The sequence below is a fragment of the Salmo trutta genome, chromosome 17, assembly GCF_901001165.1.
Source record: "Salmo trutta chromosome 17, fSalTru1.1, whole genome shotgun sequence".
Classification (NCBI taxonomy): Eukaryota; Metazoa; Chordata; class Actinopteri; order Salmoniformes; family Salmonidae; genus Salmo; species Salmo trutta.
Genome location: NC_042973.1, coordinates 45,502,541 through 45,518,668, shown reverse-complemented (window position 1 = coordinate 45,518,668; position 16,128 = coordinate 45,502,541). Strand labels below are relative to the sequence as shown.

Below are 16,128 nucleotides of genomic sequence, written 5' to 3'. Positions count from 1 at the left end.
AAGGCCACCCTGACAATTCTCCCCAATCAATAGTAGGTGTCAGGACAGCATAGGGCCACAGCCATCCTTGTCAAGAGCACCCATTAATCCATGTTGCGGTCAGTCAGGGGATAAGCAATAGACTTGGGGCTTGACTCAATCTGTATATAACTGTGAACTTTACTGATACAGATTGAATCCACCCCTTAATCAGTCTGGCCTAGAGAGGACAGATAGTGCACAGATATAGCTTCACCTCTATCAAATGGAGCGAGAGATAGGGGGATGCTTTAGCAATGTACGGTTTCCTTTAGTGTGCTCCGCTACTAATGTATATAAGGTCAAATAAACAAAACTGTATAGCTATTCAACAGGTACAAATATTGCAATTTTATTTGCATATAAAGGCAACTAAATGTATTACAAGTTAAACAAAAGTTTCATAAACCAGGAAACTAAACAGGCATTTACAATGACAGAAGACTACTGTTGGCAACTTTTTTGCGTGCTAGCAAGATCGCATTTTCACACTGTGCAACAAAACAAAAATAATTAGCAAAATTCTTATTACCGTATTTTAGGGGACAACTCACTTTTGCTTAGGCAGTTGTGAAATATAATTTAAACAGCCGTTTGCTGAATATCGATAAAAATATAAAAGTGAGATGAAAATGCATGTGTGCTTTGAATAGCATAACATACATTTTTGAAAGGCTTTAGTGGGCCTATATAAATTCACACAAACACCAATTCACATGTACTCCATGGAAGATGGGGACATTTGAGAATATACATAATATGTTGCGTCCTGTTGAACGTGCCCCAGATCAAGGTAGATGATGCACCGGTACATACATTTCTAAAACAAATGTGAGAGCCCAAGGGACTACTGTTATATAATAATTGGAAACATTTCATATATTCAAAATGTTTCATTTTCAACAATAAACAGGCCTTTATGAACAGAGACCAAATATCTTATGTTATGCATGTTCTATTATCATCATAAGGTCAAGTATTGCTGATGTAGAAAGTATGATTACTGTCAGGCAGTGTACTTGCCTGTCAGACAAAAAGTGTATACAGTTGAAGTCGGAAGTTTACCTACACCTTATCCAAATACATTTAAACTCAGTTTTTTCACAATTCCTGACATTTAATCCTAGTAAAAATTACCTGTCTTAGGTCAGTTAGGATCACCACTTTATTTTAAGAATGTGAAATGTCAGAATAATAGTAGAGAGAATTATTTATTTCAGCTTTTATTTCTTTCATCACATTCCTAGTGGGTCAGAAGTTTACATACACTCAATTAGTATTTGGTAGCATTGCCTTTAAATTGTTTAACTTGGGTCAAACGTTTCGGGTTGCCTTCCACAAGCTTCCCACAATAAGTTGGGTGGATTTTGGCCCATTCCTTCCTCCTGACAGAGCTGGTGTAACTGAGTCAGGTTTGTGGGCCTCCTTGCTCGCACACGCCTTTTCTGTTCTGCCCACAACTTTTCTATAGGATTGAGGTCAGGGCTTTGTGATGGCCACTCCAATACCTTGACTTTGTTGTCCTTAAGCCATTTTGCCACAACTGTGGAAGTATGCTTGGGGTCATTGTCCATTTGGAAGACCCATTTACGACCAAGCTTTAACTTCCTGACTGATGTCTTGAGATGTTGCCTCAATATATCCACAATTTTCCTCCCTCATGGTGCCATCTATTTTGTTAAGTGCACCAGTCCCTCCTGCAGCAAAGCACCCCCACAACATGATGGTGCCACCTCCATGCTTCACGGTTGGGATGGTGTTCTTCGACATGGAAGCTTTAGTGTGCATTTCCTCCAAACATAACGAACATATAGCAGTTCTATTTTTGTTTCATCAGACCAGAGGTCATTTCTCCAAAAAGTACGATCTTTGTCCCCATGTGCAGTTGCAAACCATTGTCTGGCTTTTTTAATTTGGTTTTGGAGCAGCGGCTTCTTCCTTGGTGAGCGGCCTTTCAGGTTATGTCGATATATGACTAGTTTTACTGTGGAAATAGATACTTTTGTACCCGTTTCCTCCAGCATCTTCACAGGGTCCTTTGCTGTTGTTCTGGGATTGATTTGCACTTTTCGCACCAAAGTACGTTCACCTCTAGGAGACAGAACGCGTCTCCTTCCTGAGCGGTATAACGGCTGCGTGGTCCCATGGTGTTTATACTGGTACCTTCAGGCGTTTGGTCTGCAATGTTTTTTCTGAGGTCTTGGTTGATTTCTTTTGATTTTCCCATGATGTCAAGCAAAGAGGCACTGAGTTTGAAGGTAGGCCTTGAAATACAAACCACAGGTACACCTCCAATTGACTCAAATGATGTCAATTAGCCTATCAGAAGCTTCTAAAGCAATGACATAATTTTCTGGAATTTTCCAAGCTGTTTAAAGGCACAGTCAACTTAGTGTATGTAAACTTCTGACCCACTGGAATTGTGATACAGTGAATTATAAGTGAAGTTATGTCTGTAAACAATTGTTGGAAAAATGACTTGTGTCACGCACAAAGTAGATGCCTAACCGACTTGCCAAAACTATAGTTTGTTAACAAGAAATTTGTGGAGTGGTTGAAAAACAAGTTTTAAAGACTCCAACCTAAGTGTATGTAAACTTCCAACTTCAACTGTATGTCTTGAGTGAGAAAACAAAGAATGACAAATGGCACAAAAAAACAGTTATTGCAGCAAATGCAAACAATTGGAAAATATGAAATATTTTACAAAGTTCATAACTTCATGAGCAGAATCAGATTTTCATGCATTTTTACAAAAAGCCAAATATCTTGAAGATTAACATTTAGTACAACTCATTTCATTAAAAAAATGCTGGTTTATTTCAGATGCTCTATGGGTTGGGCAGGTCGAATATGATGGGGGGATTGGTAGGCTGGAAACTGGCTGTACAGGTGGAGGAGTTGATAAAAGTTGTGCATCCATCCGTCATAATGCCGTACCCTGCAGACAGAGGACAGAGAAATAAGACACCAGTGTCAAAAAAGAGACAATAACAGGTCTGTTAAGCTAGAGATGCATGGCACAGGATAGCCCCCACTGATGCAGTATTAAGTGTCACCCTACTACAGCATCCATGTTAGGAAGTGTTTTGCCTGAAATTGGACTCCTTCCTATAATTGTGTAAACTGACTTAATTTTGCTGGACCCCAGGAAGAGTAGGTGCCAAGGCAGCAGCTACTCTTCCTGGGGTCCAGCAAAAGTAATGGGGATCCATAAATACAAATACAATACGGATGCTGTACATCAGTACTCTACCAATCTGTTATTGCGTAGAACCAGGACTATGGAGGACAGGGTACAGAATACTCACCCTCGTGGATGCCACCGAAGGCGTGGAGCTTGGGTTGGACCCTTTGCTGTACCGTGTTGAGCAGCTCCACACAGCCCACTCTCTGGAGCTCCTTGGGGACCCAGTCACGGAAACCTGTCCCAAACCACACCCATAGATTGATTAACACACACTGGATTAAGCATAAGAAAGATACATTTGTAACGAAAATACATTTAACAACAAATTCATTTATAACATGTAGTGAAACCGGTCAGGCAGAAACTAAGGGCGACATTTTCCCCCGTCTTAACGCTGTTCAGAATTACATTATAAAACAATAATGTGTTACTAACATATGTGCTGTGAATGTTTGAATGGAACATAGGCAATACATGAGATTTTTTTTTTTTACTGGTAAGAGCTTAAAAGTAGGCTAGACATTAACAATATAATATACAGCCAATAATATTATTTAGTTAAATATTAAAAACATAGGCAACAAGACCAGCCTCACTTAAAGCATGGGCCTATGATGGCCTACTCTGGACTACTCATCATCTACCATTATTGTCCCCGTTTTATTCTTATCTCGTAGCCTTCTCAATACATTCATGTAATTATACTTTATGTGGAAAGGTTAATTAGCATACTCTCCCCCAAACCTCCTTCTGACACTTCCATTTTTGGCTCCACCTACGCAGACGCAAATACAGGTGAGGTGAAAATACCCAACTCGTCCTTGCACAGGCTTTTGTAGCTCGTTGTGTGTTTTTTTCCCGTGAGGAAAAGGTCACCTTAACTCTGCTTCCATTGCTAACAGTTAAAGCCAGAACTATATGTTCTTCTGGGTCCGATACCGATTCAGATTTTTTTTTGGGGGGGGGGGGGGGGGGGGGGAATGGACCTATACTGATATATCTGCTAATATACTGTTTTACGGCGGGGAATTTTTTCAATACTGAATTCTCATAAAGTGCCATCCAGAACAGCAATTGTCCAAGAAATATGCTTCAAATGTTGATTTCTAACATTGTGACAATAATGAGAATTACCCCAAGTGTTCAGATAAGCATGAGATTCCAGTTTTCATCCTATTTATTGAATATCAGCTTTCGGTGGAATTACTTCCAGTATGTGCAATGAATGAGTGACACAGTAATCGTACTGGTAAATAAGTACAACCAGTTTTAGCAGTCTGTGGGATAATATCCTACACACTATGATGTGGAATAGAGTGTTTTGCGGTTATATGAACTCAACTCACCGAGGGGAGGTCCATGGGTCATGAGAACGTCTATACCCTCTGGAACCAGATTCCACTTGTCCAGTAGTGACTGACCACGGGGAAGGTTAAAACCCCAGCCATTAAACCACGGCGTCCTGTAGAAACGGTTCAAAGAAATCTACATTACACACACCTGCACAAAATACTGAATACAGTATATGTGCATACATGCAATTCAATCATGAACACAGAACTGAGTACAATATTTTTTTTTAAATTACGAGAAAGAGAGAAACTGTTTTTTCGACCAGGACATACAGTGCATTCGGAAAGTATTCAGGCCCCTTCCCTTTTTCCACATTTTGTTCCAACCTTATTCCAACATGGATTAAAAAATGTTTTTCCCTTAATCTACACACAAAACCCCATAATGAGAAAATAAAGCAAAAACAGTTTATTATTTTTATTTTTTGCAAATGTTTTCAAAATAAAACAGAAAAAACATATTTACATAGGTATTCAGACCCTTTGCTTTGAGACTTGAAATTGAGCCCAGGTGCATCCTGTTTCCATTGATCACCTGTGGTAAATTAAATTGATTGGACATGATTGGAAAGGAACACACCTGTCTATATACACTCCCACAGTTGACAGCGCATGTCAGAGAAAAAAACCAAGCCGTGAGGTTGTCCATAGAGCTCTGAGACAGGATTGTGTTGAGGAACAGATCTGGGGAAGGGTACCAAAACATGTGTGCAGCATTGAAGGTCCCCAAGAATACAGTGGCCTCCATCATTCTTAAATGGAAGAAGTCTGTAACCACCAAGACTCTTCCAAGAGCTGGCCACCCGGCCAAACTGAGCAATCGGGGGAGAAGGGCCTTGGTCAGAGAGGTAACCAAGAACCAGATGGTCACTCTGACAGAGCTTCAGAGTTCCTCTGTGGAGATGGGAGAACCTTCCAGAAGGACAACCATCTCTGCAGCACTCCACCAAATCAGGCCTTTATGTTAAATGGCCAGACGGAAGACACTCCTCAGTAAAAAGGCACATGACAGCCCGCTTGGAGTTTGCTATAAGGAAACTAAAGGACTCTCAGACCATGAGAAACAAGATTCTCTGGTCTGATGAAACCAAGATTGAACTCTTTGGCCTGAATGCCAAGCGTCACGTATGGAGGAAACCTGGCACCATCCCTACGGTAGGGACTGGGAAACTAGTCAGGATCGAGGCAAAGATGAACAGAGCAAAGTACAGAGATGTCCTTGATGAAAACCTGCTCCAGAGCACTCAGGACCTCAGACTGCGGCAAAGGTTCACCTTCCAACAGGACAACGATCCTAAGTACACAGCCAAGGCAACGCAGGAGTGGCTTCGGGACAAGTCGCAATGTCCTTGAGTGGTCCAGCCAAAGCCCAGACTTGAACCCGATCGAACATCTCTGGAGAGACCTGAAAATAGCTGTGCAGTGACGCTCCCCATCCAACCTGACAGAGCTTAAGAGGATCTGCAGAGAACAATGGGAGAAAACACAAATACAGGTGTGCCAAGCTTATAGCGTCATACCAAGAAAACTTGAGTTTGTAAATCTCTGCCAAAGGTGCATCAAAGTACTGAGTAAAGGGTCTGAATACTTATGTAAATGTGATGTTTCAGTTCCTTTTGATACATTTTCCAAAAATGTAAGAAAAACATTTATTTGCTTTGTCATTATGGGGTATTGTGTGTAGATTGATGAGGAAAGAATATATGTAATCAATTTTAGAATAAGGCTGTAACGTAACAAAATGTGGAAAAAGTCAAGGGGTCTGAATACTTTCGGGGGGGGGGGGGGGTTTCATCCCAGATTGGATTTTTTTTTTGTATTATAGACAAATAACATTCAGTGTGATGTTATTTGCCGGGATATTCTCTTTGTGTAGGCCTATATGATCAGGACTATTTTCTAAGTAAGAGAACCTTAAACCTTTAACCTGTCTTCGAGATTACAGATTTACTTATTTAGTTGTTTAATGGTGTTTTTGCAGCACACGTGATGGTAGAGTTCGCAAAAGAAATACCCACTGGATTGATGAAAATAATCATGATATCATTGATTATTTGACATCACAGTAAGCATAGGCTACTATGTAGTTAGCATGTAATTGAGAAGGTTTTTGGGAAAGCCTTTCCATCTACCAGAGGACTGTTTTCATTAGCATCAATGCTAACGGCTACACAAAGTGGTAGACGTGCGAACTGCACACACGGACATTCTCGTTGCCCCTTCAGAAAGTTGTTCATATCTTATGATAAACTTGGACAAATGAATTTAGGTCAATACATTTTGGGAATATTGTTGAATACCATTTTAAATGCCTGGATTCTGTGAGGGCCCTAATTATCATATTTTGACAAGAATGAGGCTCTCCACTACCCATTGGTGTAGTGACGATTCACCAGCTTCATAAAATGTTTTCATAATTTATCTACATATAAAATCACCAACAAGTCTAAGCCTACCAGTAGCCTATGCATAGTAGGAAGACAAATGAATGGCTCTCCGACTGACGAGACACACACTTTAGCATCCCTGTCCGGCAATCCCCAACATCCTAGGAAAGGAAACCTAGGAAATCTTTTGGTTGACTTATCCCGATGCAATACCATGGACATAACCACGTTGCATGATTTATGAATGGCAAAGGGTTATAGGAGATGTACTTTATTCGTTCAGTTCGACACTTTTTATAAACTAGTCCACACTTGCTTGTCCAGTTGTCAATCAAAGCACAGTAAATAGCAGGGATGTCACTAGGCCTATTTTAGGGGGGCTTTAGCCACGGTGGAGCATTGTGTTCAGTTCTCCACCATGTATTTGCTACTGATGTTTCAGTGCTTTCTTTCTATAACTGAGGGACTACATAAGTTCCTCCAGAAAGAGACTGTAGACCTGGCAGAAGCTTGTTTTGGCAAACAATCTGTATGTATGTGATACACTGATAGGCAAACGCACAGATGCATTTGCCACAGAACTTTGTAACAAAACCAAAGCACTCTGTGAAATTCATAATATTCCAGAGGCAGATGCAGCAAGAAAGTGCAAACAAAGAGAGATTTTCTGGTGGAGACCTTCTTGGGTTTAGGTACAGAATTGTCATGTTCCCAAACAATGAAAACAGAGTTGCTGCTCCCCTGCTTGGACAAGATGGATTCTCGACTTAGATGCAGGTCTGCTCAAAGGCATACAGGCATGCAGCCTCAAATCCAAAAACTTCCTCGATACATCAAGCTTAACTGAGTTTGCCAAGCACTACGGTATTGATGTTAAAACAGAAGAGATGTTGGTGGCCAGAAACTTTCTTGCCCAGAAAAGAGAGACTGGATGTCCTCCTAAAGATATGCTTGCTGTGCATAACCTCCTGGGTGATGATATGTTTCCTTCTCTGAAGGAAATCATTCAGGTTTCCCTCACAATTCCTGTCAGCAGCTGCTCCGGTGAAAGGTCCTTTAGTGCACTGCGCCGGATGCACTCCTGGTTGCGTAAGACAATGGGTCAGAAAAGGCTTGCAAGTCTTGCAGCCATGTCCATTGAGGGTGAAGTGTTTGGGCCACTAAGCCACAATAGCTTCATTGACCGCTTTGCCACCTTTAAAAATAGGAGGTACACTTTGATGCATCCGCCCACAAAATAAGCATAAAAAGAGAGAAGAAGCAGGAGGAGGAGTTCCTTAATATAGGTTGTAATATTTGATTGGGATCGTACTTTTTTTAATCAGATTTTATACCTAAATTATTTTTCCATTTTATTTAGCTCATTAGTTGAATTTAGTTTTGCCCCTTTCTGGATGATACAGTTTTCTTCTAATGGTATAACATGACATGCATCTCTTGCTCTCTCAAAATAAAATCCCAAAGTATTTTGGCTACACTGTACAGCCATTTTTGTGCCTTTTGTTGTTGGATGGATGGGGACAGAGTGGACTTTAATTTCTTTATTTGGATATAATTTAAGTAAGTCATATTAGATCAGTGTCTAACCTAATGTAACGTCCACTTCCAACTCACAGTCTCAAACACATAGATCCCCTGAACACAGCTCACTCTCCAGATCCCAATCACCTGAATTCTGATCACACACCTGTATGTCATTATCACACACTATTTAGTTCAGTTCTTTGCACAGCATCATTGTGAGGTACAGTGAGGGAAAAAAGTATTTGATCCCCTGCTGATTTTTGTACGTTTGCCCACTGACAAAGAAATGATCAGTCTATAATTTTAATGGTAGGTTTATTTGAACAGTGAGCGACAGAACAAAAAAATCCAGAAAAACGCATGTCAAAAATGTTACAAATTGATTTGCATTTTAATGAGGGAAATAAGTATTTGACCCCCTCGCAATCAGAAAGATTTCTGGCTCCCAGGTGTCTTTAACTTGTTATGGATAGGGGGCAGTATTTTCACGGCCGGATAAAAAACGTACCCGATTTAATCTGATTATTACTCCTGCCCAGAAACTAGAATATGCACATAATTAGCTTTGGATAGAAAACACTCCAAAGTTTCAAACTGTTTGAATGGTGTCTGTGAGTATAACAGAACTCATTTGGCAGGCCAAAACCTGAGAAGATTCCAAACAGGAAGCGCCCTCTCTGACCATTTCTTGGCCTTCTTGATCATCTCTATCCAAAACGCTCCCATAGGCTCTCAGAAGGCGCCAGAACGTTGAATGATGACTTTGCAGGCCATGGCTGAAAAACAGTAGCGCATTTGGATAGTGGTCGATCTGAGAACAATGTGACTGGCACCGCGTGCACGAGAAGAGTCCATTTTACTTTTTCTGTCTTTGAACGAAAACAACGACTCCCGGTCGGAATATTATCGCTTTTTTACGAGAAACATCGCATAAAAATTGATTTTAAACAGCGTTTGACATGCTTCGAAGTACGGTAATGGAATATTTAGAATTTTTTTGTCACGAAACGCGCCGGGCGCGTCACCCTTCGGATAGTGTCTTGAACACACAACAAAACACCGCTATTTGGATATAACTATGGATTATTTTGAACCAAACCAACATTTGTTTTTGAAGTAGAAGTCCTGGGAGTGCATTCTGACGAAGAACAGCAAAGGTAATCCAATTTTTCTTATAGTAAATCTGAGTTTGGTGAGTACCAAACTTCATGGGTGTCAAAATAGCTAGCCCGTGATGGCGAGCTATCTACTCAGAATATTGCAAAATGTGCTTTCACCGAAAAGCTATTTTAAAATCGGACACCGCGATTGCATAAAGGAGTTCTGTATCTATAATTCTTAAAATAATTGTTATGTTTTTTGTGAACGTTTATCGTGAGTAATTTAGTCAATTCACCGGAAGTTTGCGGGGGGTATGCTAGTTCTGAACGTCACATGCTAATGTAAAAAGCTGTTTTTTGATATAAATATGAACTTGATTGAACAAAATATGCATGTATTGTATAACATAATGTCCTAGGAGTGTCATCTGATGAAGATCATCAAAGGTTAGTGCTGCATTTAGCTGTGGTTTTGTTTTTTGTGACATTATATGCTAGCTTGAAAAATGGGTGTCTGATTATTTCTGGCTGGGTACTCTGCTGACATAATCTAATGTTTTGCTTTCGCTGTAAAGCCTTTTTGAAATCGGACAGTGTGGTTAGATAAAGGAGAGTCTTGTCTTTAAAATTGTGTAAAATAGTCATATGTTTGAAAAATGGAAGTTTTCGGATTTTCGAGGAGTTTGTATTTCTCGCCACGCCCATCATTGAATATTGGAGCAGGTGTTCCGCTAGCGGAACGTCTAGATGTAAGAGGTTAATACAGGTAACGAGCTGAGATTAGGAGCACACTCTTAAAGGGAGTGCTCCTAATCTCAGCTTGTTACCTGTATAAAAGACACCTTCCCACAGAAGCAATCAATCAGATTCCAAACTCTCCACCATGGCCAAGACCAAAGAGCTCTCCAAGGATGTCAGGGACAAGATTGTAGACCTACACAAGGCTGGAATGGGCTGCAAGACCATCGCCAAGCAGCTTGATGAGAAGGTTTCAACAGTTGGTGTGATTATTCGCAAATGGAAGAAACACATAAGAACTGTCAATCTCCCTCGGCCTGGGTCTCCATGCAAGATCTCACCTCGTGGAGTTGCAATGATCATGAGAACGGTGAGGAATTAGCCCAGAACTACACGGGAGGATCTTGTCAATGATCTCAAGGCAGCTGGGACCATACTCACCAAGAAAACAATTGGTAACACACTCCGCCGTGAAGGACTGAAATCCTGCAGCGCCCGCAAGGTCCCCCTGCTCAAGAAAGCACATATACATGCCCATCTGAAGTTTGCCAATGAACATCTGAATGATTCAGAGGACAACTGGGTGAAAGTGTTGTGGTCAGATGAGACCAAAATGGAGCTCTTTGGCATCAACTCAACTCGCCGTGTTTGGAGGAGGAGGAATGCTGCCTATGACACCAAGAACACCATCCCCACCGTCAAACATGGAGGTGGAAACATTATGCTTTGGGGGTGTTTTTCTGCTAAGGGGACAGGACAACTTCACCGCATCAAAGGGATGATGGACGGGGCCATGTACCGTCAAATCTTGGGTGAGAACCTCCTTCCCTCAGCCAGGGCATTGAAAATGGGTCGTGGATGGGTATTCCAGCATGACAATGACCCAAAACACACAGCCAAGGCAACAAAGGAGTGGCTCAAGAAGAAGCACATTAAGGTCCTGGAGTGGCCTAGCCAGTCTCCAGACCTTAATCCCATAGAAAATCTGTGGAGGGAGCTGAAGGTTTGAGTCGCCAAACGTCAGCCTCGAAACCTTATTGACTTGGAGAAGATCTGCAAAGAGGAGTGGGACAAAATCCCTCCTGAGATGTGTGCAAACCTGGTAGCCAACTACAAGAAACGTCTGACCTGAGTGATTGCCAACAAGGGTTTTGCCAACAAGTACTAAGTCATGTTTTGCAGAGGGGTCAAATACTTATTTCCCTTATTAAAATGCAAATCAATTTATAACATTTTTGACATGCGGTTTTCTGGATTTTGTTGTTGTTATTCTGTCTCTCACTGTTCAAATAAACCTACCATTAAAATGATAGACCGATCATTTCATTGTCATTGGGCAAACGTACAAAATCAGCAGGGGATCAAATACTTTTTCCCCCTCACTGTATTGTTTTTGTGACACACGTCTATTCAGAGCTGTTTTTCCCGTAATTTAATACACCCGTGTATGATGGTTTTGGTCTGCCTCACTAACGACGCCTTTTGCCTATTCCCTGCCTGTACTTTAGCCTACCGGATTTCCTGTTATCAACCTATTGCCTGATCTCCCGGACGACGTTACTAGCCTTTTCCCTGCCTGTACTGTTGCCTTTTTTGACCCCCTGTGTATGACCTTCTGCCTGCCCCTGGACCCAGCTACCTGCCTCCTCCTGTGGTCATTTACCAATAAACACTTGCTGCGCCCTGTGCTTGAAACCAGCTCTCTGTCTCCCATCGTGTTCATTACACACAAACTATGAGACAGGTATACTTTTAGCCAACCTTAAACAAAAGTAACCTTATTTTGATAGATTTTACACCAATTGTTAATTTAAAAATACATGATGAAAAGATGTTTTGGGGGCTTTAAAAAAAATCCTGGGGGAGTATGCCCAGACCCCCCCCCCCCCCCCCTAAAAGAGGCTTAGCCTCACTATCCATGAATCTCTAGTGACGTCCATGGTAAATAGCCAATGTGCCATGAGTCCGCGTGGCTGGCTATGTGAAACACGTGAAAGAAAATAAATGAATGTGCCAGGAAACAATAATTAGGCTAAGTGGATTTCGACTCATTGTTACAACTTACACGGTACGTGCAAATTCACGAGCATCATGTTCTCTACATCCTCCGTGTAAAGAAATTTGACTGCAACCAACCACGGCGCACACAAATTGTACCAGAAGGCGGGACAGATGACAGGTAAAAGCAGTCTGCTATCACTCGCTTTATGACTGACAGGCGCCTATCCTATCAATAGATAGCTAGAAGATGCCAAGAGAGAAAGAGAGAGAGAGAGAGCTGAAGACAGCGAGCCATAGCGGGAGATAGAGGGCTATTAGATGACCAGGACATTCATTCTGGCCACACGGCTGTGCCACAGCATAACAGAGGTCATCCAAAGAGGAGACAAATTGATTAAGCTGTCAGCACCAATAAGAAGGAGCATGTTAAGAGATTTATATCTCTCCTGGGACAGGCCTCGTAACACACACACACACATCAGTATGTACGGGCAGCCCTGCCCTGACTGCCGTCTTTATACCGACTGCTCAGACAGCCAGGGCACAGGGAGGTAAAGAGATGGCCCGGCCTCAACGGCCAGACAGCACGGCACACATCAGGCCACGGCTAAATCTGGCCAGAGCTGCCTGGGAAAGGGTAGGGAGACAGACGGGGGCCGAGTCTGTCGCCTCTTTGGTCTCCACTAAATGAACGCTGATAGCTGTGGCTTTATGACCGATGTGGCCCGTGGGGCATTTATCAACCTGCCTGGACAATCTAGGCTACACCGTGGCCCGGGTCTCTCTGGAGGGTTCAACCCAGGGCTGCTGCTGCCTACGGGGGACATTAACTACATACATAAACACTACAGATTGATGCTTCCCTTCTGACCAAAGATGCATTTGACGGTTCGAGTCATTCCAGTCCTAACCTGAAGTATCAGGCGTAAAAGAAAAGCCTGAGCTCCGTTCCTTTCTTAACGGTCCTGAGGAGAGAAAAACAACTGGCAGGGTGAGGTTCTCGTCTGCACTGTTCAACCAATCCAGTAAATGTGGAGTTACGATGCGGTGTCCTCTGTTAAACTGCAGGCACTCTTTCCCCTGACGCCTCTAGTTGTTTCCAATTCGCTGAGGGCGTTCCAGTCCAGGTAAGCCTCTGGACCAACTTTCACATCGAATAATGTGAGAGTTTGAATCAGGCACATTTTGTATAGTGTGGCTTTCAACAAAATGAAAACATAACTTACACACAGCGCTCCTACTGCCAAGTTCAATTCAAATGTAAATTTGATTTGTATGGTCTTGTTACATATCAGCATTTCTGTTAAACCCCCCACTGTGCGATAGCAAAGGCCTGCTGACACAGCTCTGCACTGCGTTGCTCAGAAACAGCCAATTCATATTGACTGCACCTATATATTTCCCTCCAGGCTGGGTAACACTGCCTTCTCCAACCTTGTGACTCAAAGCTGAGCCTGTTCTGTGTTAGAACTGGATCTTACTGCTGACACCAGTGCACAGATTAATCCTGCGTTTTCCCCCGGCGTCTCTCTCGATCCCAGCAGAGCAGACAGAGATGAGAGGTGAACAATGAGCTGTGCTGCTCAACACAGGAGCCTGTAAAAGACAGGAAGTAGAGGGGGGGAGGAGAGGCAGGCTCCGGACTCCATTATCTTCACATGCTGTGGGGGACCCGGAGCAGAGGGAGCAAGAGCATCACCTCGTTGGGGAGGGGGGGCCTTGGGAAGAAGGTACACATACCTCTTTATGTTGTCATACCGTCAGAGGATTCACGACAAGACAAAGACTAGAAATGGGGGGGAGGGGGGGGGGGACGGCGGACAACAGAAAAAACAACAACCTTAGCTTATCCCAATTTAAATCATGGACAAAAATGATTTAAAGTGCCCACATAGGCCTAAACATATCAGCAAAGATGGGGAGGGTAGGATATTGAGGGTAGATGGACCAAGTAGACATGAGATAAGATCAGATGTGATTTAACTCTGCCTTCTCCAACAGTGGCTGTCATCACTAGGCTAACTGATAGACTACCTCTGGCCACTGCTGTTGTCTCCTGTTGGGGAACGATCCATCAGGACATTCTCTGGCCTCCGCTGTCTGCCCGGACTCAGGCTGATAGAAGAAATAATGCTACTTCCTGTCCTGCATGCCTGGGCCCTCTGCTTTAAGAGGCCAGTGGCAGCTTGATCGTGATTGATGGCAGAGTAAATAAAGCACAGTGCCTGCTTTAGAGCATAATGTGTCGGGGGGGTATACACATGGGTGCAATCCTTCACCATTGCTAGGGCTAGCGTTTCTGCAGACCCACCCCCCTCCGGCAGGCAGGCAGACATTCAGCAGATAAAGCCCTGCAATAACAGCCACTGTCTGGACTTGCTGCTATCTGATCATCACCTTACTCTCTGTCATTACACACACGCACACGTACACACACGCAAACACACACACACATTTCTGCTTTTCCAAGCATAGATCTGACAACGTCCTCTTGTTAAATATGCCAACCTGTACAGTGTACATCGTCTTGACACAACAAGCCATGCGTGTCATTGGTTTGAACTTTATCAGCACGTGAGCTTGGTGACCTGTCAGCTGAACCGAACACAGAATGCAGACATGGGCCAGACATTTTTAGCTCTAAAACAGTGCCCCGACCGCACCCCTAGCTTCAGGTTATTTATGAAAGCGGTCAGGTCAGCCACTAATGCACTGCCTCACGAGTCCCTCAAGTCTCTCCAATCTAAAAGGGCTACTGGAATCTTCAAATATTAATTCACTCAGTCAGGACTATCTGTGGGTAGTAGCACTAGACTAGAATTGAGGGGCATATGGCTGTGTATGGCTGTAATGTTGAACAACTCTCTGCTGCAGCAGAGTGTTACTGAGAGGGAAATTAAGGGCCTGGGGATATCCTGTCTGTCCAGTCTTGTCTGTAATGGCATAGGATGCTACATACCTGGACACATACTCTGTCAGTCACAATACTGACATGAGGAAGCTAAATGGTAAAATGCTGCATTCTTCTGTGTAAAACCTACCATCTCCTGTTTCTCTCTATCGCCTGCCCTGGGCTGGACAGATGGTCTTAGCTTCTAGCAAACACTACTCACACTACACTTTACTGTGTCGTGTACTCAGCCAGGCTTGTTGCGACACTGCACTGGGGGTCCAATCCACCCCTCAACCCCACTGAGTAGGCTAGCTGCATCCTCCTCAGTCTGAATGTCGCCTGGAGGTACGATCAGCTTTTCTGCATTCATTCATTTGCTAGTCATTGAAGCCTGGGAGTGATCATCAGTAGTCTAGTCTACACACACCACAGAGGGCCGTACACACACACACACACACACACACACACACACACACACACGTCGTCTCATCCAAGGTCTCCTCTACCGAGATGGCGCTGGACGACCCTGGTTAGTCAAACGAGCCGCATAATTCATTGTGGTAAAGGGCACCGCACTGGTTGGTTATTTCACAGATCATTACATTGTGGTGCTAGACGGAGGCTGTTAAAGCACTTGTGATGTCACTGTAAAAATCTGGATGATGTTGAGGTAACAAGGCTCTGGCTGGCTCCTGGGGGGGGGGGGGGGGGGGTAATAGCAAGGCCTCTTACCACTGACTGACACATACAGGGACTGAGAGGAGGGGCAGGCTCACAGAAACACATCGCTAGAGAAATTGGAGTCAGCGGTGGGATTTGCGCCTAACACCTGAACATCATTCAACCTGGACACATAAGTCAAAAGGCCCTAGCCTTCCGAATCCACTGTGGCCTTGTGGTAGGCTGGAGTTCATCCAAAACGGTA

General features: G+C 43.2%; 1 protein-coding gene across 1 annotated transcript in view; it reads right to left on the bottom strand.

Moving 5' to 3' along the window:
• Positions 1–2,664: 2,664 nt before the first annotated feature.
• LOC115152278 (metallophosphoesterase MPPED2-like) overlaps positions 2,665–16,128 on the bottom strand; it is a 46,318-nt gene continuing 32,854 nt past the window's right edge. The window contains exons 5-7 of the mRNA XM_029697005.1: positions 4,555–4,670; positions 3,330–3,443; positions 2,665–2,959 (exon numbers count right to left, since the gene is read on the bottom strand). Of these exons, the coding sequence (XP_029552865.1) occupies positions 2,850–2,959; positions 3,330–3,443; positions 4,555–4,670 (340 nt within the window). The 3' untranslated portion in view covers positions 2,665–2,849. The remainder of the gene's footprint in view (positions 2,960–3,329; positions 3,444–4,554; positions 4,671–16,128) is intronic.